Source organism: Chinchilla lanigera, unplaced genomic scaffold (assembly GCF_000276665.1).
Source record: "Chinchilla lanigera isolate Chin_1 unplaced genomic scaffold, ChiLan1.0 scaffold00014, whole genome shotgun sequence".
Classification (NCBI taxonomy): Eukaryota; Metazoa; Chordata; class Mammalia; order Rodentia; family Chinchillidae; genus Chinchilla; species Chinchilla lanigera.
The window spans coordinates 5,961,719-5,982,441 of record NW_004955415.1 but is presented as its reverse complement, the minus strand read 5'-3'; the positions used below and the strand labels follow the sequence as shown (position 1 = coordinate 5,982,441).

General features: G+C 36.8%; 1 protein-coding gene and 1 long non-coding RNA gene across 3 annotated transcripts; one reads left to right on the top strand and one right to left on the bottom strand.

Annotated features, from left to right (window-relative positions):
• LOC102006656 lies at positions 1–9,943 on the top strand. The gene is made up of 3 exons (XR_260272.2): positions 1–568; positions 8,454–8,563; positions 9,857–9,943. It is a non-coding gene; the product is annotated as an uncharacterized LOC102006656 (long non-coding RNA).
• LOC102006902 (serine protease inhibitor Kazal-type 9) lies at positions 4,883–10,800 on the bottom strand. Of its 2 annotated transcripts, XM_013512380.1 has the most exons (5): positions 10,449–10,800; positions 9,909–9,985; positions 9,343–9,371; positions 6,145–6,269; positions 4,883–5,084 (listed from the first exon to the last, which is right to left on the bottom strand). In XM_013512380.1, the coding sequence occupies exons 1-5, from the start codon at positions 10,501–10,503 to the stop codon at positions 5,065–5,067; spliced, it is 306 nt and encodes a 101-aa protein (XP_013367834.1). In that variant the 5' UTR covers positions 10,504–10,800; the 3' UTR covers positions 4,883–5,064. The 2 variants fall into 2 exon arrangements, with proteins under 2 accessions (XP_013367834.1, XP_005380698.1); XM_005380641.2 differs by lacking the exon at positions 9,909–9,985 and having other exon boundaries at positions 10,449–10,788.
• Between the last annotated feature and the right edge of the window lie 9,923 nt (positions 10,801–20,723).

Here is a 20,723-nt window from a genome sequence, read left to right as displayed (position 1 = left end):
TCAGATTTTATAATAAAAAAAGAAAAACAAGGAACCCTATTTCAGACTTCTATTTAAATTTAAAAAGAGCATGTTTACTAATTTGTAAGTATACCTACTGATGTAGTAGTACACTACTAAAAGTGATCACCAATTTTCCAATTTCTGGGGTGAGGTGTGTAGTGTTTCTTGATGCTTAGAGGAGGTGGCTTTCACTTATTCTGTATTTTTTCACAGATGATCTAAGAGAATGAATAGGAACGTCCAAGTAATGTAAGTGATTTAGAGGCTCCCTGACTAGACTCAGTTTTCCCTTTATCATGAGCCCAATTACCCAGTTAGTGTCTTTATAATCCATGGCATTTCTTGAACAGAGTCTAATAGAGCTACAATTATCAGAATATAAAGTTTGCTTAATGTGAGATTTTAAGCTTGTGACATCTTTCAAGTTACCTATTTACAGGATCAGAAGGAAAAGCATCCAGAACCAGAGGTGGAAGAAGCAAAATGGCTCTCTCTGCAGGGGGAACCAGAGGATCCAGCAGCAGGCAGAAGTAAAAGCCTGGAAGCTCGCTGCAGAGCCACCTGGGTGAGTCTGAGTCTAAAGCCTGAGTCTGTGTGGAAGGCTGAAGAACCCAAGCTGGAAGCTGAAGGCTCTGGACACTTAACATCCAAAGACAAAGACAGAATGGAGTCACTCTAAGAAAAGGGGACAACGTCCTTCTTTCCCTTTTTCATTCCTTCCCGATACAAGCCTGCTAGCTGGTACCACCACATCCTGGGCAGGTCTTCCTGCTCAGTTTTCACCTTTCCTGTCAAGCATCTATAGACACATCTAGACCTTTACTAATCTGCTATGCAGTGCTTACTGTAGTTGAATTGCATATCACAACTAGTGACCACAGTATCCCTCTGTTTTGTATACTGTAACAGTAGTTGTAACACTTACCAACTGCTCTGACACACTGTGAGCATTGTAACCTCTTCTCATTCATGGGCTTATTTAAAACATTAAAATTCTATTCAGAATGTACAAACAGCATCCCAGTGAGGTCAGGGAGGAAAAAAACTGAGAATTCATAGAAATGCCAAGTTTGCACAGATTGCCAGTGGTGAAGCTGGAGAATCTCATTATAACCCAAGATAAAAAATATGGAAAACACCTCACAGCCTCAGTTGGAGTGGAGGAGCTCAGTGTGTCTTGGTGGGTCTGCTTTTATATTGTGCAATTATGACAATTTCGTGGACTTCCTAGAAGAAGTATGCCAGCTTTTGAGTGTTGTTCAATGCCAGTACTTGGTACACATGAGATTTTGGGCCACTTAGAGGCAAAGTGGAGAGAACCATTTAATAAAAACATGTAATCATTTTCAATATTGTGCAATTTCATTTTATTAAGTGACATAAAGAGGTGATAAATTTGTTATCATTATTATACTAATGTCATATAACCAAATCAACAATGCTATGAAGGTCCCTGATAATTACATTTTTTTCAAGATTGCTATTTGTAGGTGGTAACTTAGAAGGTCATTGCTTGAAAAGAAAAGGAAAACAGAAAGCAGTAAAACAGAAAGATGCATATTTGTGATAATATTGTTAATGTATGAAAATTGGATCTGCATATTGACATCAATGAAATCATGAAAGGGTATCTCGATGATTAAGATTGCCATTCTTTTGGATTTCTACTGTGATTTTTTATTTTTTTGCAATAATTTGTTTAAAAAGATATGTATTTCTCAGTGATCTCCAGATTTCTGAATCACTAGTTCAGTGTCTGAAGATACCACGGACTCTTTGCTTTACTCTTCATGGAAATCAGTGCAAAATGTTTGTAAATGTTCAGGACAACTGAGCAGCACACTTCCTACTCCAGCCTTTGTTGTTTTTTCTATAAAGCTGATGCCTTTTGGCTGGTTTCTTGATCAACTTAGGACTATTTTAGGGGAGAAAAAGTCCCTTGAAGAAAAATATCCTCCTAGTCAAAAAGACCTATGTGTATTGGAGCATGAAGAAGGTTGGGTTTTTTTGTTGTTTTTTTTCCAGTACCAAGAATTGAACTCACGACGTTGCGCTTGCCAGGCAGGCGCAGTGCCACTGAGCTAAATCCCAGCCCCTAAGGAGGTTGTTAAAAGCAAACATCTTGATAATTTTCACCACAATTCAAATTAATGGCCAATTTTTTTGAGAAGCCTGACTTTACCTTCTCTTCCTTCTTATGTTTTCTATGTATTACATCAAATCATATATGTATATACGTATATATCATAATACATATAACAATGCATGTAATGTACAGTTTCCTTTATAAATGACACTAATGCTTGCATACCTACCAACCAATTTAAAATAGCACTTAAGCTATACATGTGTCAACTATGTATGCTTCTCCTATAACACTCATTCTTTCCTGCTGTTCAGGCATTAGGTCCTACCTGGCTCTCCCTCCACTTCCATAACTATATTAAGGGCACACAGACTACCACCAAGGCTGGACACAATTTTGTATTTGTAGAGTTAATCAGATACTTCTATTCTCTGGGGCCTTTGATGAGTAATATTTGTCCCATTTGTTATTTTAGACCACTAACTGACCACACATGACAAACCAGCCACTAATCCAGAATATAGCTGAAGAGAAACTTTTATGGAGTTTATGTCTATGTAATGGGATACATGCTAATCCAGGGGCTACAGATACACAAGAGAAGCTTTGGAGGGAAGTTAACAGGTGACTGAAAAGTGCCATGGAAACTAGTAGGATGAAAAATCTGAAAAAACTAGGTCAGGAAGAGGGGGAAGCATGTACAAAACTGCAGAGTACCTGACAGGCTTGGAGGGGGTGACAGGTCTAGAGCAAAGTGTACGACAGAATAGTGGTGGTGCAGAAAGGGGTGGAGCCAGGCCTGGTGGGGTTGTAGGTGGTGAAATTCACTGGAGCATAAGTAAGAGGGGGATGATGAGATGGGGGCAACAGTTCACATACATCACTTGGATAAAGTTGGAAAATGGGCTTTGGGAAGTGAATATTGAAAAGAATAGGAGGAAAAGTAGAAGCACGGATGCACCAACATTTCATCATGCTGCATTTCTCAGTACAGTCTACTGATTTACCGTCTGCTTGAAGTGATGCTTCTTATTTCTTAATCCCATAGCCACATTTCCCCAACCCATCCCACCTCCCTCCAAAAATCTTCTTCTTTTGCTAATTTTTATCTCTCTATCAGGTATCTGTTTATGAATCTCACTCTCAAGGAGCTTTCTCTCTGATTACTTTTTGTAAGTCTAATTTGTAAAGATACATAGAGTATATGTTTGATATAGCAGGTGTACATCTGCCTTTCTCTGAAGAGGATACAAATTTTTATATTAGTGTGCTCCCTAATGAACTTCTAGAAGCATCTGGAAAACTGTAGACATTTAATACATTTTTTGGTGAAAAGAAGAAGTCTAAGTTAATGTTTTCAAAGTCTTTCAAAATTTTTGTGAGGGTAGCTTTTGAGGGATCCTAATTTAGAAGCATCTGGAAAACTATAGACATTTAATACATTCTTTGGTGAAAAGATGAAGTCTAAGTTAATGTTTTCAAAGTTTTTCAAAATTTTTGTGAGGGTAGCTAATTAGGATCCTGAAGTGTTTGTGAAGTCAAAAAATAAAAAATTAAAGAAGCAAAACAGAAAACTATGCACATTAACATTGACAACAAACACCATTTTACTGCATTCTTTGGAATTTAGCGTGAGTCTTTATGATAGTCCGTCTTGATCCCTGAGGACCTGATGGATTTGTGACCGAGAACATAGCTTAACAGGGCTTGATTCTGTTTTTTCTGTCTTCCTCCCTTCAGGTAATATATAAATTCTCACATTTTCAGTGCTTGAAAAAAATGTAACCCTGTTATAATCCAACAGAAACATTGCTTGATTTGAATTCAGTTTTACTAAGCACATTAGGGTACAAGTTCTATGCTAGATGATGAACCAATCATAAAAAATTACTCCAAATAATACTACCACTTAGAGTGCAAGACCAAGTATATTTTCCTCACCATTGTAGTCTCTAAGGCCAAACCCTGACAGGAATATTAGATGATAGATTAAATGTACGAATGTTTAACTAGTTTGCAAGTCCTTCAAGATGTCTATGATGTAGTAGTAGAGTGCCCTAAGTTTTCTGTCCTACATCAGATAGCGAACCTCAGGTACAGGTAATAAACACCAGAGATATGGACTATTGCATGGCAATGCCTCCCAAAGGCCTCATATGCAGATAGTTGAGACTTTGGAAGGTGATTGAATCACGGGGAGACCTGGTGGGAGGAGTTGGGTCACTGAAGTCCTGACCTGGAACAGTGTATCTCCCTGTGTGGCTCTTCCCTTCTCTCTCTGCTTCCTGGCTGCCATCATATGAACAGCTTTTGCTCTGCTCCCCCTTCTGCTATGTCATTTTAGGCCTTGGAGCCGACTGACCAAAAACTGGTAATGAGTGCCAAATGTTCCTGTTCTCCCTTAAGATGGGAGTGTCAGGAATTGTGCTGCAACAACTAGAAAGTGACAGATATTCACAGACATGTCCTGGGAAAGGGAATGGAAGGAGAGAAGCTCCAGCCCAGGGCAATTTCTATATACTGAGCACAGGGCTGTCTCCCAATGCAGTGTGCCTGGCCTCTGCACCTATAAATCTCCATCTTAATCTGTTCTCATTTGGAGACTATGCAATGATCATGTAATGTACACAGTGCATTTTCTTAGACAGGGCAAGAAGAATGTATTGCCCTTGGGGTCTTTGATTTTTTTGGTTCCTATTTCTGGTCATTTTCTTCCCTTCTTTGAGAATATACTTCTGAGATATCTGTTACCCATCACTCCAAAAGAAAACAAACTTCTTCACCCACACCATATGCCAAACACACATTTATCTCATTTTAGCCTCTTTATTCTAGAAGTGAGTCAGCATGCAGGAACAAGGTTAAGCAACGCAGCATAGATTCTATGGGAAAGGGACGTGCCTCTCACCAGTGGGTACATTAAAACGTATTTTCAATGAGAAGATACTTTCAGCACTTTCCCCAGTGGGCAAATTTCAGTTTGTGGTTGGTTTTCCTGTTGAAAAATAATACCAAAATTTGAGAAAAGCTGACCATATAATTTTTCACTGACAAACTTGCTATATCAATGAACTTTTAAAATGTACTCCCAATTAATGATGATTAATCATCATTAATTATTGGGAATCAACAAGACTCCCAATTAATGATGATTTTTAAATGAATATTTAAAACTTATAAACATGTTTGAAAGAGGTGGTGTTTATATTGAAAAGAAACTCATGACATAAAGCTATGTATAAAATTTTAATGACTTTCTTAATTTAAAGGAAACCCTTAATTAGAAGCTTCTTTTCATAGCAGATTGTAATTTTTATGAAAAAGGGACCTGGCACAATGTGTCATATATACATTTTAAATACTTAATATGTTTCTCTACAGTTTAGTTTTTCACTCTTTTCATGTTTTGGTTTTTTTTTTTTGGTTTTTTTTTTGTTTTTTTGTTTTGTTTTTTTTTTTTGAGCTGAAGGAAAATGCCTACTTGGCAACCTGTTAACTACTTCTGTCTATTTCGTTTTACTGTTTAATTTTTCAATACTTGTTAAACACATTTTTTGGAAATATACTCTAACACAGAAAAGTTACTCAGATTTTCCAAATACTGCCTTTTTTCATACATGGCATTAGGAGACTCTTAACACTTCTAGATCCCAAAATTAAATGATAAGCTTGGCTTATTGTAACAGATATGGGTTGCCATGCATAGGAGACTGACTTTCCATATCCCAGGAAATAATCAAACACGGTCTGTGAGAGACTTTGAGATTTCTTTTGGTAAGAAGTTTAAGCAACACATTGCCAGGGAGAGCAGGAAATAGATGACCTTAACTTTTGTCCAATATTGACAGTCTAATATTCTCTCATTCGGTCTTAGTGCCAAAATAGGTAGGGTCCACAAAACCAGGACTTGCAAACTTTATGAATAGGAGTGTTCTATTTTCCAAAGTTACTGTGAGATAGTACATATCTTCCTTATGCTTGACACACATTGAGAAGCCCTTGTCTTATCACACAAAGTTAACTCACGAATAAAAAGAAAAAATGTCAATGCTTACCTAACTGCAACGCAGAAGTAGCACTCATTTTGGTACGTTTTACCATCAGATCCACAAATTGGGTCATAGGAGGCAATACAAGCTGTGTTTTCTGGAGACAGCTTTTTATAATGGCTGCAGTCAGCCTGTAAAAATATTAGAAATTAAAACTTTCAATTATTTCGAGAAGTCTTTTTTCTCGGGTTTTAGGATTTTCCAAGTAATTTCATTAGACTGCTGATGCATTTGTTTGTAAGTAATATTGTCAGTGTTTTTCTCACTCATTTCAGTTGTGAATAAAATTTTTCTCTTTATAATGGTTCAGGAATAATTTCTTAATGCACCTGAATATTTTGCAAATGCAGTCACTCTTATGGGATCACAAAAAGCCTGCCATTTCTCTCTTCCATTTAAAAAAATGAATGTAACTTTGAAAGGAATTGTTTTTGGTTTTCTCAGATAGGACCTCACTGTGCAATTTAGGCTGGTCTTGAGCTCACTTTGTAGCCTAGGCTGCCTTCCAATTCACCGTGATCCTCTCTCAGGGTCCAGAGTGCTGGGATTACAGGAATGTGCCACTATGCCTGGCTGACTTTGAAAAATATTATAGGGGCATTTAACAGTGATGTTGCTGAGCATGGTGGCACACGCCTGTAATCCAAGCACTGGGGACACTGAGGCAGGAAGATTGTTGTGAATTGGAGACCAGCCTGGGCTACAAAGTGAGCTCAGGGCCACCCTGAACTGCACAATGAGACCCTGTCTCAAAAAGAAAAAAAAAAAAATTAGAACTGTAACAGTGATGTTAAGGACCAGTTCATCATTGATAATTTCTCCGACTGGTTAGTGATGAGAAGCTACTCCTTATGTACTTCACCAATACTCAGTCTGAAGCCTGTGAACTTCAATCCTAAATCATGACCTCCTGTGACAATTATTGTATCTCTATACTCTAGTGTTTATTTGCAAAACTAAGGCAATAAAAGCCATAGCGTAAATTGAAGTAAAATGTACATACTGACCAGCATATATATAAATATGCTATGCAGTATATGGCATGGAAAACACTGAAGAAGCAATAGTTGTTGTTTTATCCTGTACCTTCATTTGGAGTTCTAAATAAGCTCTAGCCATGTACCAAAAAACTGCATCTCCAGCTCATTTCTTCCCAGAACTCTAGACAGGATATTTTACTAATGGTTAATTATCTACGTGTGAGTACCTTGGAATGTACTCAAAACTCACAGTTTAATTCATCTAGCCCTTCAGATACATTCTCCTCCACAATAATTAATTCAGCCATTAGTTTCTTTCTCCATGCATCCCCTAAGTTTTAAAGTGCTGTGAGTGCTGCTTGTACAAAGAGTAGCGAATAGGAGGCACTGGTTGGAAGACCTCAGAGGCAAGTACAGCACAACGGAAACAGCATTGCCCTGTGTGCTCCCAAGCCAGCCTGATTACACTTCCTCTCCTTGGTTGCTCAATCTCAGAGCCTGGGTTGATGTGATCTGTTAACCTTTTCATTCTTCCACAGCTATGAGAACCTCAAGTATGCTTGGAACTCAGGCTTGTCTGACTCTAACATTTATATTTTAACCCTACTATTTTCTGCACCAGATTAAATAAATGACAACAAGACATGAAGGAAATTGTCCAACCCACAGGACTGCGGAGTTAAGACTGCTACTCAAAATATCTGAGGGCTGGTTTATAGATTGTATAACTCTATGTAGTCTTGCTCCACAGTGAACATTACTCTAAACTGAGTCCTGAAAGAAATGTGAAATTAAGATCTTCTCTCTCTTAGGAAAACTATTTTTAGTCCACTCAAAAATAATCAAAATCATAATGTTTTTTGTCAGCACCACTATATAGTAAACACTGTGGCAAGTTCTTTTCATATACTTTGGCTTCAAGTCCTGAAATAGCATTATAAAAAATGCTGCCCAGGGCTCCATTGCAGAAGTTTAATCCAGGATTTATAACTCTAATGATAATGTCTTAGCATTTTGTTCTCCAACCTCAGCTTTGGAGAGATCTGTCTACATCTTTAGCTAAAGTGCTCATAGAGAAAGAGATATCTTTATTTTGTGTATTCCTAAGAGCTATTAAAATACAAAGTCATCAGATTTCTTATTGACAAACAGGAAGAGTCTAAACGCTCATATACTCCATCTTCTACACTTGGGTAAACACCTCATAGGTGTACTGTTAGGTAATGTTCTTGGCCTGCTTTGCAGATTATCAAAAAGTGTTGGTTTTTCAAATGCTAGCACCCATCTTCCCGTATCTCCTTTAGATCAGATTGGAATTTCTGATTTCCTCACTAGACCAATGAAGAATCCCCCTTCAGCTTGACACAGCCACAAGGATATGGCTATATCCATCAAGAATAAGGAATCAAGGCCGGTGGAGGGTGAGGTAGCATCAGAGAACGAAGGTAAGTAGAAAACAAATAAAGAAATAATATACATATTATACTTAAATCATAATTCAAATATTATACTTTTTAAAAAACTGCAAGTGCAGGACACAATCAAAATAACCCAGGGTAATCCACACTGGAATTGTGTAGGCTGGCTTTTGCTTCTTTTCTCTAAGATCCATCACACCCAAACTCCGTCATAGATACTATAACTCTATAAAATAGCTCATTGGTAAAGTAAAGGCAGAAACCGGACCTTAAATAGCACAATACCCTGGGCTCCTGCCTCTGTCCTCTAAACTGTCTTATGCTCGCACCTGTAAAATGAGTCATTATCTTTCTACCTGTGGGTAGGCCATCAGTTTTTTCCAGTAAACCAAACCCACACTTTCTAGAATCTCAATTTCACTGTCAAAAACATATAAATATTCTCTCCTTCTGCCTTTCTCTTGAGGGCCTACACTCTATTTTCTTTGAGTGTATATTTTTAATTCCACCTAGTATACCAATTTACCTCTACTAAAAGTAAAACAAAAATGATAAAGATCCAAAGGGTAAGAGATGGAAGCAGTGGGACAAAATGGAAAAGGACAGGACATAAAAAGAATTAAAATACATTGTATACCTGTACCAACTCCCCATAATAAATGTAATCATGACTACTGCAAACATGTACCAAAAACTACAACTTAAAACTAAACCTTCAAATATGCAAATCTAATTAATATACCATATTGATTAATTGATTAGTCCTACTTGCTTTTGAGATTATATAAATGGAAAGATTTACTGACCGTCTTCCTCTGTATGGCATATCCCATATCTGCAAGAAATAGTAAAGATAAGATAATATTAAATACTCATGTGACTTATTTGTCAGCTTGACATTAAAATATTTCACTCTTCAATACATTTGCCCACATCATATCACAGGCTAAAGCTCTGAACAGAGATTGTTTCGTTAATTCCCCACCCTTTGTAGTAGGATTTGAAGCATAGCCCAAAGGATGGAAAAGTGGTTGAGTGAGGATTTTGTCTTATTTTCTTCTAGTTTCTGACTATAACTTAGTAAATACTGATACAAATAAGACAGTCACTTACTTTAAGTGTCTGTGCTATAATCAGCAACCACAAAGGCCAGAGGTTTGGCTTTTGGTTAAAAGTTCTAGAGAGGCAGATTTTAATTAATAATAGAAAAAGAATAGTTCATGCAACCAAAAAAATGTACACTGTAAAGAGAGTGCAAGGGGAACTAAAAAGAATTAAGGTGTGTTATATATAGTAAAATATTTTTCTTTTATTTTCCAGCACGTGCAGAATTAGTATGAGAGCTAGGGTCACTGCACAGAAGCTTCTGGACCTGTTTATGACCCCTCTTTTCACAGAAACTCCATGGTTCTCTGCTGGCCACGAAAGCACGCCTGCATTTATGGACTTCTTTTTAGTTTAAAGAGGAAAAAAAACAATAAAAATGATTCAGAATTTCAAAACAAGGTGATAGGATATTCACAATGGTTATTATATTGCATATTGTTACATGCAAGGCAGTTGCTCAGATTACCCGATATACATATGACAACTCTCCATGATAAATGGAATCACTTTGTATTTCAAGGAGTACTAACATAATTTTTAAAAATTAAAATGCTTACAAAATTTAATTTCAAAGCAAATTCTGTATGATTATCTCTCTCAGAAATTACATGAAGTATTTGCATTAATTAACATTTGATCATAGCTGACCATTAACATCCAATCTACCCTTGAGATGATCTGAGTAAGCAATTCATGGCAGATACAAAAACTATGTTTCAAGAACGTTCCCTTATTGCCTCTCTGCTATGGGCACAGACAACAATTGTTCTGAAGACAGGGCCAGTATAAGGAGAGGGATACTCACTGAACATGGATGCAAGTGCCAGAGCCACAAGTAAGATGAAGGCTGTTGTTCTCATGGTGCTGAAGTGATCAATGACAGTGAGATGCAGTCAAAAGAAGGGACCTTCTGTTGTGTGCCCAGCCACTTAGATCATACCCTATATATTGTACACAGTTCCTGTCTCAGTTGTGAAATAGCTGTTTCCAGTAACAAAATGCTGGGAAGCTGTCAGATAAGTCACCAAGGAATGTGATTCTCTTTTATGAAAGAGAGGTAATTGCATATGCTCTTTCAAAAGTTATTGGGGCTAAACCCCTGGCAGTGTTTGCATAGACATTTGCATAGCTTCTATGACTATAAAATGTTATGAACACTGTGGCTACTTATATGTTCTTCATTACAACTCTAACAGGAAGTTCTTACCACTATTTATTTGGTGTAGAAACAGAGATGCAGAGTGTCAAGAAATTTAAATAATTGCACTGAAATCACCGCCTACTACTTGTACAGTTTCTCAGAAACAGCAATCAGTAAGCCAGATGTACATGTTTAGTATTTTCCTAAGCTCGATTGTCTTCCTCTTTACTACTGCAGCATCAAATGGGAGATGTTACTGGCTGACATGCCAGGCTGGATAGAGAAAAGAGATATTGGACCAAAAGTCCTGATTCAACAGAAGCAAGTGATGGTCGATGTTTTTCATCAGAAGAATAATATCCATAGGAACCCCAAATTTGAGGAGTATTTAAGTGGATCAAACTGGTGATATCACAACTTTTTTTATTTTAAAGAGAGAAAAAGACAATAGAAATGATGATACAGAATTTCAAAACAAGATGATAGGAAATTAACAATGGTTATTATAATGCATATTGTTATCTTCAAAGTAGTTGCTCAGATTACCAGGGACAGGCATGCAGGATTGATCAAACAATTAAACATTAACTGTTGCTTTTGATAAACCAGTAGAAATTAGTAGTACAATTATCTTAGCTATCTTGTGTATATATGCATATCTTTATTTTTTCTCTCCCTTCTTTTCTCTTTTCCCCTATTCCAGTTGTTTTTTCCTCTCTTTCCCTTTCACTATATCTATTGTACCTTTGGATCTTATTTACTCTTTCAGTTTCTAACACTAGGGAGACAATACAATGTTTACACATGTGAGTCTGATTTACTTCACTTATGAGTATGGTCTCTGCATCCATTTACCTATAAAAGCCTTGAGTTTATCTTTCTTTTTAGCTGAGTAGTGCTCCATTGTATAAAAATGCCACATCTTTTTTATCCATCCCTCAGTTGATGGGCATTTGGATTGTTTCCAAAGTTTAGCTATTACAAATTGTGCTGCTATAAGCATGCACATATATCACTTTGCTACGTTGTTTTCATTTTTTCTGGTATCAAAACTTATTTCGTGTCAGATCTCTTATGAAAGCTTCTCTATCACGGGCCCTGAGGAAAAAACTCAATGACTTTAAAAGTCAACGATGAGGAGATACAAAATCATCATAACTGAGAATGGATTAGTGTCTTGACTGTCCCTCAGTGACCAGTGCCCTACCTGATGGATCAAGAATGAGATGATAACTTTGTTGTGAACCTCAGGTACATGCAGTAACTTCTAACTGGCAAGCCACTAATCAATTCCTCTTGGTTTAATAAGATTAAATGAGTATTTGTCATGCCATGGTTCATTTGAAATCTTTTAAGGGTTACAAGGACAGTGATACTTCACTGTGCCAATTTTTCAGTTTAATGACTCTATAGGAAAGTTTTCAAAGCAGCTTTTGTAATTTTGGTGAGTGGAGATGGAAGATGCTGCCTATATTAGGAATTAGAGTTATCCCTTGGGGCTGGGGATTTAGCTCAGAGGCACAGTGCCTGCCTGGAAAGTGCAAGGTCATGAGTTTGATTCCCTGTACCAGGAAAAAAAAAAAAACAAAAAACAAACAAACAAAAAAAAAGAGTTATCCCTAAAGGTGAAATTTGTACAGTGCATCCATTTAAGAGCAAAGAGATGAGTATAATTGTGCTGGATGGTCTTTAGTACATATCACAATGAGCTTGAGAAATGAAACTTGCAGTCTTTCACATTGGAACTTTTAGCTAGCTTCACTATTGTCAGTATGACTTTTGCAAGTTATTTAACTAATATTACTCTAATTTTCTTTTGTACATTTTATCAAATCACTGTTAATGGTCATCTACTGTATCTTCAAGGCTGTCTTATACCTTGGATATGTCATAACCAATGAGAAACTTTGCACCTACCTTCATTTGGCTTGATAAAGATTCTTCTGACCAAACTTTAGTCTTGAGTCTCTGAGCCCACTTTTTAGGTTGGCAATGACATTGGCCTTCTTCCTGTCTTTGGATTATCCAACCTATTCATTCCTAGGAAGCATACTGAATCACCCCATCAACTTTAATATCTGATCACTGTGGATATTCGGTTAAATTTCTCATATATATATGGAGATAGAAGATGCTCATATATTAGCATTGGGCCTACATTTTGCAAGAATCCTTTTAGGACAATTTACCAATCCCCATTGAGGTTCATGTCTTCTTTTAAGTAATTTTCCATTGAAAGGCCACTAGTCCATCCTCTTGGCTAAAACCCAAACTTTTTATACTTGGATTTGAGCCCATTCTCTTTCTTCATTACAACACTCCTGTTTTCATAATTAATTCTTTAGTATTTCACAATATCATTGTATTCTCTATAAGCTTTTAGGATACGGATAAAGGCATATTCATCATACCTTTGCTGTGTGCTTTGAATGATATTTCATATTTAAAGAACTTACTGGTATCTATAATATAAAAAACCTTAAATAAATATAAACATAAGATGAAAATGACCAGGATGACAAAAGTAAGGCTCAGAAATAACTTTGAAGTGATTTTAATATAGATAAATGTTATATGTTTGCAGCTTTACTAGGTAAAGCTACTTAGTTATGATCAGAGATACTGAACAATGAGTGGAGACAATGAACATCTGACATTTTGACAGTATCTTAGATTGCAAGTAAATACTTGTCAGGAAGCTGAAGAATTGATTCCTTTATTTATTGTCCGTATGACCTTATCCACATGTTCACACCTTCTGTTTAATGGCAAAGTCTCTTCTTAAATACCAATTACAATACCAAGAATATTTACTGTGCACATGAACGAGGTTATATTATAACTGCTGTGTATGTTTTAACACATTTCAATGTAAAACAAATTGATCAGACAAGTATAATTACTAGAAAGGCTTTAACAATGAATGAGGTAGATAAACATTAAATAATTTGTTCAAAGTCACAGGAGTATGGAGAATTGAGAATTTTACGTAGAAACATAATATGTGAATCATCACGGAGGTGCTCTATTAATTGAAGTGGGAATGTGAGAATGTGGTAACTGGTTCTTATTCCTCATCATCCCTTGATGTCCCTTAGGTTGTTCTCCCAATACCTCTGTGCTACTTGGAGAAATTTGCATGTCATTTGTGTAGATAGAATGCCCGAACTGCAGAATTAAGCTGTGATAAAATTTTATTACTATGAGACAACGGAATTTTTTGATGTTACCAAAATGTAAATATCCTTAGGAATACTATTTAAGTCCTATATTTATATGGACAAAGAACACTTTCATTAATTTGTGTGTTTGCCTATTGAGGGAAAACACCAGTATAGGTGATGCCAAGTTTCCAACTCCTGGCTTGAAATGTCCATCATTTTCTGGCTCTTAGAGGAGGTGGGCTTCATAATCTTTTCATGACTCATCTCCGAGAATGAATAGAAATGTCCAAATAATGTAAAATTCTTTGTGGGAGTTTCTTGGTTAGCTTCAATTGTCATCTTATAGTGAATGCAACTATTCCATTAGTACCTTCCTGGATTCAAGAAATTCAGAGCATTTCTTGCTCAGATTCTCTGTTTAATGTGTTAATTTGTTCTTGAGATAGTTTTCAAGTTTACAGCCATGCCACCTTGAATGTGGCCAATATCATGTGATCTTGGAAGCTAATCAGGGTCAGACCTGGTTAATACTTAGACAGGAGATAGCTTTCAAATAGCTCCTTGCAGTACTTTATTTACTGTTGCTTATATACCACCTTTCCTGTCATCCTACTAATGTTGTTCACATCTGTCATGAAATCTCTTCAGGCATGAGATAGAGTTACTTGTGAATGGTAATTACATAATATGACCTAAATTAATGCTACATTATATGTCCATTATAGCCTGTTCCTTATCACTTAACTAATATATGATAGTGAAATGAGTATTACCTACCTTAATTTCCATTTTATAAAAAGACAAACTGGGCTTAAAAAAGCTAAATAGTTTGTCTAAGATCTAAAATGTAGCATATGATTGGAAAAAGATTTATGAAGGGACTCCTGGGGTCAGTACTGGACTTCATGCATAGTATCATTTTCATGCGATTTTGGTACAAAGCAACCAAATCTACTCTCATCACTAGATTTCACTTTCCTTACTGAGGTGTGCAGTCCAGTCAATGCCTTTCAGATCATGTTCCTGACTATGCATTAAGCAAGAAATCCATTTACTGATTTTAGTTTTCATGACTTAAACAGTGACCCATTCTCTGGAGTGGGGAATTGTCATAGTTTAGGTCTTCAGTGCTCCCCCTCTCCCAGTCTCAGGTGTTTAGAGATGGGGCTTTGCTGTGCGGTGCTATACTTAACAATGGGTTAATCCATTGATCAGTTCATAGATGAATGTACTGTTAGGGAGTGGGGTCCTTCTGACACGGTGGGTCACTGGGAATGTGACCTGAAGCATGTGATCTGGTCCCAGATCCTCCCATGTCTTTCTCTGCTTCCTGGATGCTATGGATGTGCAGCTTTCCTCTATTGTGCTCTCCCATGTTATGTTTCTGCATTTGAGCTAGCTAACCTTGAACTGAACCTACAAAAACTGTGAGCTGAGATATACCTGTCCTCCTCGGAGTTGTAGATGTTGGATATTTTGTCCCATTTGGGATAGTGCCTGACATAGATGGTTGGTATTTGTGAAGAGGGGCCAAGCTGTGATTTACCTGACCTTGTGACTCAGAAGCATTTGTAACTGGTTTACTAGAGGTTTATAAAAAACTGAAAAAGTAAGCTAGAAAAGCCATAGACTGTTGTAACCAGAACCCGATGGGTGATTCTAGACCAAGCTTGGAAGACCAGAATGCTGCCAAGAAGGCAGGCAGTAAAGACCTAGTTAATGAGGTTTCAGATGGAAAAAAGGACTTTGTTACTAAGGGGCATATAGGCAGTGGATATTACATTCTGGCAAACAATTGTCTTCATTTTGCCTATGTTCTAAGACTTTGTATGAGGCTAGATTGAAGATGGCAGTCTGATTAATCTGGTAGATGAAATTTCAAAATGGCACAAATTTAGGCTGTAGCACAACCACGCTGATTGCTTTCATGCAGATTTACCATGATAATCAGGAGCAAGAAACCAGTCCACACGGTGTGAAAATAGAGCAACTTCACTAGAAAAGAACATTTAAAAATGTTCAGATGGGAAAGGGAGCAAGTGAGTGGGGAGGGGGAAAGGAAGAAGGAGGGGAATAAAAGAACAGAAGGAAAAAATGTAAAAAAAGCTTTTGTAAAAAAGGAGGGAAAGAGAGGTTGAAAAGAGGATAAAGAATGTGGAAAAGAAGAAACATTAAAATATATCATGTACAGGTACAAATTCCCTATGATGAATGTGGACATTATGTATATCTAAAACATACCAATTTATGTAATTAGTTTTTAAACAGTGAGAATGTGGGAATGGGAAGCGTCACCCCTGGTATCCATCATACTATGAGGTCCAGTGAGCCACACTCATGACACCTGGACTATTTGGAACCATCTGAACATCACTGGTCTAGATGATAATTTGTCAAATTGGAGAACTAGGATGTGCCAAAGTTTGTCATTATGAAGACAAGTAAGGGACATTTTTTGAGAAAGCGTCTTGCTATGCAGTTCAGGCTGGCTCTAAACTCACTGTGTAGCCCAGGCTGGTCTCAAACTTGCAGTGATCCTCCTGCCTCTGAGTACTGGAATTACAGGCATGCACCACCATGCCCAGCTGAGATATTTTAGTGTTACCAACTATTTCTTTTTTGGGAACACTACTGAAAAGATTTTGCTTTAAGCTGGCAAAGAGGCATTTTAGTACTTTGTAAGTTTGCCTACTGGGGTGAAACAATGATATAATCTCCAACAGTTCTACTATATGATGTGTGTCATTTCTTGACCTGTTGGGAGCCACTGGAGATGGTTATCGGTCATGTATGTGAGGGTAGGACAGAGCCAGAGTGCCTCAGGCAGTCAAGCTACCTCGTATTGAAAAAAGTTAGTCACTAGGCAACATTATCTCTCATGATACTAACTTTGCAAATGTATGAAATAAATGCCCCTATTGTTGAGGTCAGTCCTCTTGTTCATGAGGTAAAAGGAATTACAGGACCATAACAAAGGATGCACATAGCCAGGGTTTAATACAGTTATCTTAACTTAAGCCTAAGTAGAGAATGTTAAGATTTTAGGTGCAAGTCAGGGGAAGACTAACAAGAAAGTGACTGGAGGATTGGACTGGCTATAATCTGATTGCTTACCTCTCTTTGCTTTAGGTGAACACTTGCACCAGGGTCTACAAGAGATAATTGTTCAGCTATGAGAAAAGAATTCTTGAAAAATCTGGGAAACAGGGAATATTTGATATAGTCACTTAAGTACCTCACAGACATCTTTCAATACAATACTATCTTTTCTTCCTTTGAAAGCAAGATCTTTGAGGCACTGTAATATGCAACTAAGTCAGATAAAATATTATAGGCAGTCAGATAAGGCTAGGCCCTTGAAGAAGTCAGTGCAAAAGAAGGGGTGCCTTGCAACTGTGGGGGAGACAGGCACCTCCACTGTGGGCCAGACCTCAAGACAAAAAATGAAACAAATGCACCCATATTATGGTTGATACATTGTGTTAACTTGAGGAGTCCAGAGACTTTGCTAAGTAACTCAGCAGTTCTACATCCTGGGGTGAAAAGAACTTGCTCTTACTGCTCTGGGATGCTGTTCACTGAGTCAACTTGAGAAGTCTAGAAGGTTAACTATGTGGCTCAGCAGGGAACAAGGGTCCTTGCTTTGTATTCATCCTGAGCCAGTGAAAGAGAAGGGTCTGGACATGGTGTGGGTGTGAAGGACCACCCCCCTCAGGGTGGGTAGGCGGCATACAGTATAAGGAGGGAAAGAGGCCTGCTTCCCTCCCCTTTTTGCTCTTGTTACTTTTGCTGTCTTCTGCTGACATGAACTGTTGCCTTCTGCCATGTGACACTCTGCCTTGGAGCCAGCTGAGTATAGACTGAAACCTCCACAAACTGTGAGCTAAATAAACCTTTCCTTCCTTAATTTTGGGTGTCAGGTATTTTGTCTTAGCAATGAGAAAAGTAACCAAGACAACCCACAAACCTCCCTAAAGATAAACAACAGTGATTGATATTCTAAATAGGTATCTATCACCTTGAGAAAGTCAGGAAGAGTCACCAACTCAACCCTCTACAGGAAAAACCCCTGTTCTGTATTCATGCCCACTTGCTACATGACTTGCTTCCCCATTTGATCCCAATTTAATCAATTTTACTTGAGTAAATATATTTGTAATCTTATTGGTTGACCAAAATTTTATCCCATCTCAGGACAACCTTGGGATTTCCCATGTTTCCCACCTTGGACTTGCTTCATGTCATGGATTTGCTCTATAAAAATCCCTAGAAAAGACAGGTTTTTTGGCAACCCATTTGGGACCCCTTTTGTCTCTCTTTCAGAGAGAAGCTTCTTTCTCTCGATAAATATATTCTGCTCTTAACCTCCATGGTTCCTAAAATGCATTCCTCGATTTTAGAGAACACTAACTCATCCCAGATATCTAGCAGGTTGAGAGTTTCTTTACCCTAGATCAGCATTACTCAGCTTATAATGGAAAAAACAAATCAAAACAAAAAGTAAAACATCACTATGAATTTGGGATTCACTTTTCTAAGGAACCCTAAAATATTTTTAGTGTATGTTTGGTATGAGGAAAGTGCAAAGGAAGAATCCAGCAGTTTGAGAAATTGTTAAGAACTCAGCCTATGTAGCATTTCCTTTCCATACTTTCACTGGTAATTACATCCTCAAGTCACTGCAGTTATTTACGTTACTCTTTTAAAGTTGCCTTTCATACAGGGCAAAAGTTTATCAGGGTACTGATGCTGGCTTTTCATGATAATCAGGAAGAGCATATTTTCAGATTTTAAACTTTTTAAACTGAAATTACTTTTACAAGAATAGGCCGAACAACTAACCATGTTCTCTGTGCCTCAAGCTCCCATTCACATTTTGCTCTGCTCCAGTGCATTTATAGCAAAATTATTCAATCCAGCAAGAAATATGATCATTAAGATGGTCGCATTCTCCAAAATGAATTACAGATTTAGTGCAACTCCCACTAAAAGCTCAGCTGCTTTCCTTGGAAAAATGGACAAGAAGTTTCTAAAATTCCTGTGGAAATATACTTGCTCAAAACTGTAAAACAATCTTGAAAAAGAAGGTTATTTGAACACTCACACTTCCCAGTTAAAGTCTACTACAATTTTATAGTAATCAAAATCGTGCAGCATAAGGACAACTTATAGATTAGTGAAATAGGCAGGAGAGTCTGAAGTAAGCTATTACACACAATGAATTAGTTTTTTAAAAGTTTTATTTGATTTCTAATTGACAATAATAATTGTATGTACTTATGAGATACTGTGTGAAATTTTGAGGCATGAATACAGTGTGGAATGATTGAATCACATCAGTTAACGTATTATCACCTCAAATACTTGTAATTTTTTGTGGCCAAAAAAATTAAAATTCATCTTCTTAATTGTTTTGAAATAGACAATGCACTCTGTTAACTGGAGTCAGTATGCTGAGCAATAAATCACCAGAGCATATTTCTCCTGTGGATCTGAAACTTTGTACCCTTTGATGAATGTTTTCCATTTTCCGGTCCACTGCCCCTCGTCCTCAGCTTCTGTGAACCATCATTCTAATCTCTACTCTTGAGTTCAACTTTCTTAGGCTTCACATATAAGTGTGGTCATTCAGTATTTATTTTTCTATGCCTGGCTCATTTCATTTATGTAATATCTTCCAGGTTCGTTCATATTGTCACAAAAGACAGATATTTTTGTAAAGCTGAATAATATTCCCATTTATTCATTTATGAATAAATGAACACAGGCTATTTCAATATCTTCACTATTGTAACAGTGATGCGATAAACATGAAAATATAGACATCTCTTTAACAATGTCTGTTCTGATTCCTTTGCATCTATACCCAGAAGTGAAATTGCTGTGTCATAGATCAATTCTAGTTTAGTGTTTTGTGGAATCTTTGTATTGTTTTCCAGACTGTCTGCACAAATTTTCATCCACACCAGCAGTGAGTGATGATTTTCTCCATATTCTCACAAACACTTATTCATTTGTTTTTTTGATAGTAGTCATTTTAATGCTTGTGAGATAATACAGTATCTCACTGTAGTTTCAGTTTGCAGCTTGCTGATTAATAGAGACAGTAAGAAATTTCTCATATGCCTTTCGATCTTTTGAAAGGCTTCTATAGAGAAATATCTATTCAGATCATTGCTTAAGTTTTAATAAGTTTAACGTTTTTATTGAATAGTTGCAGTTTCTTGTATATTTTAGATGGGTGCTGAATTGACTTTTAACAGCAATGCCAATGTAATTCTTTGCAGAATTGTCTTTGCAAAGACTGGATGGAGAGACAACTGGCTATCTACCTGCAAAACAATGTATGAAACAATATAAACAAAATTTAAATCAAAATGAATCAAAGACTTAAGTGTTACAGCAAAAATTATAGAACTTTGAGAAGAATAATGAGTCATAAATTTTTATAACTTTGAAATGGCAAAGTCAGATGAGAGATCATTATTATCCCTTTTTACAAGCAAGGAAAGAGATACTTGTACACATGAAATGCCCCACCCATGACAATGTACTTGATAAATGTTCAAACTGGGGAAAGTACACAAGATATTGTCTTTTGTATGTAACATACTATCCTGAGTTATCAGGTAGACACTTACAATGAAAAATTATGATAAAGCTCATAAAACAATGATACAAATGATGATTATACTCAGATGTAAGAAAAAGTAAATAAAGTAATTCTTTTCTTTAAGCCTAAACATGGAACAGTAAAGTTGAAAAAATTCACTTC

What these genes read in the sequence shown, in the direction of transcription:
- LOC102006902 (XM_013512380.1), bottom strand. Translation starts at nt 10,503, where the DNA reads ATGAGAACAACAGCCTTCATCTTACTTGTGGCTCTGGCACTTGCATCC. An exon ending in AAAAGAGGGGTCATAAACAG is followed by an intron (nt 9,372 to 9,908) that starts GTCCAGAAGCTT and finishes TATTTCTTGCAG; the next exon opens with ATATGGGATATGCCATACAG. An exon ending in ATGCCATACAGAGGAAGACG is followed by an intron (nt 6,270 to 9,342) that starts GTCAGTAAATCT and finishes ATATTTTTACAG; the next exon opens with GCTGACTGCAGCCATTATAA.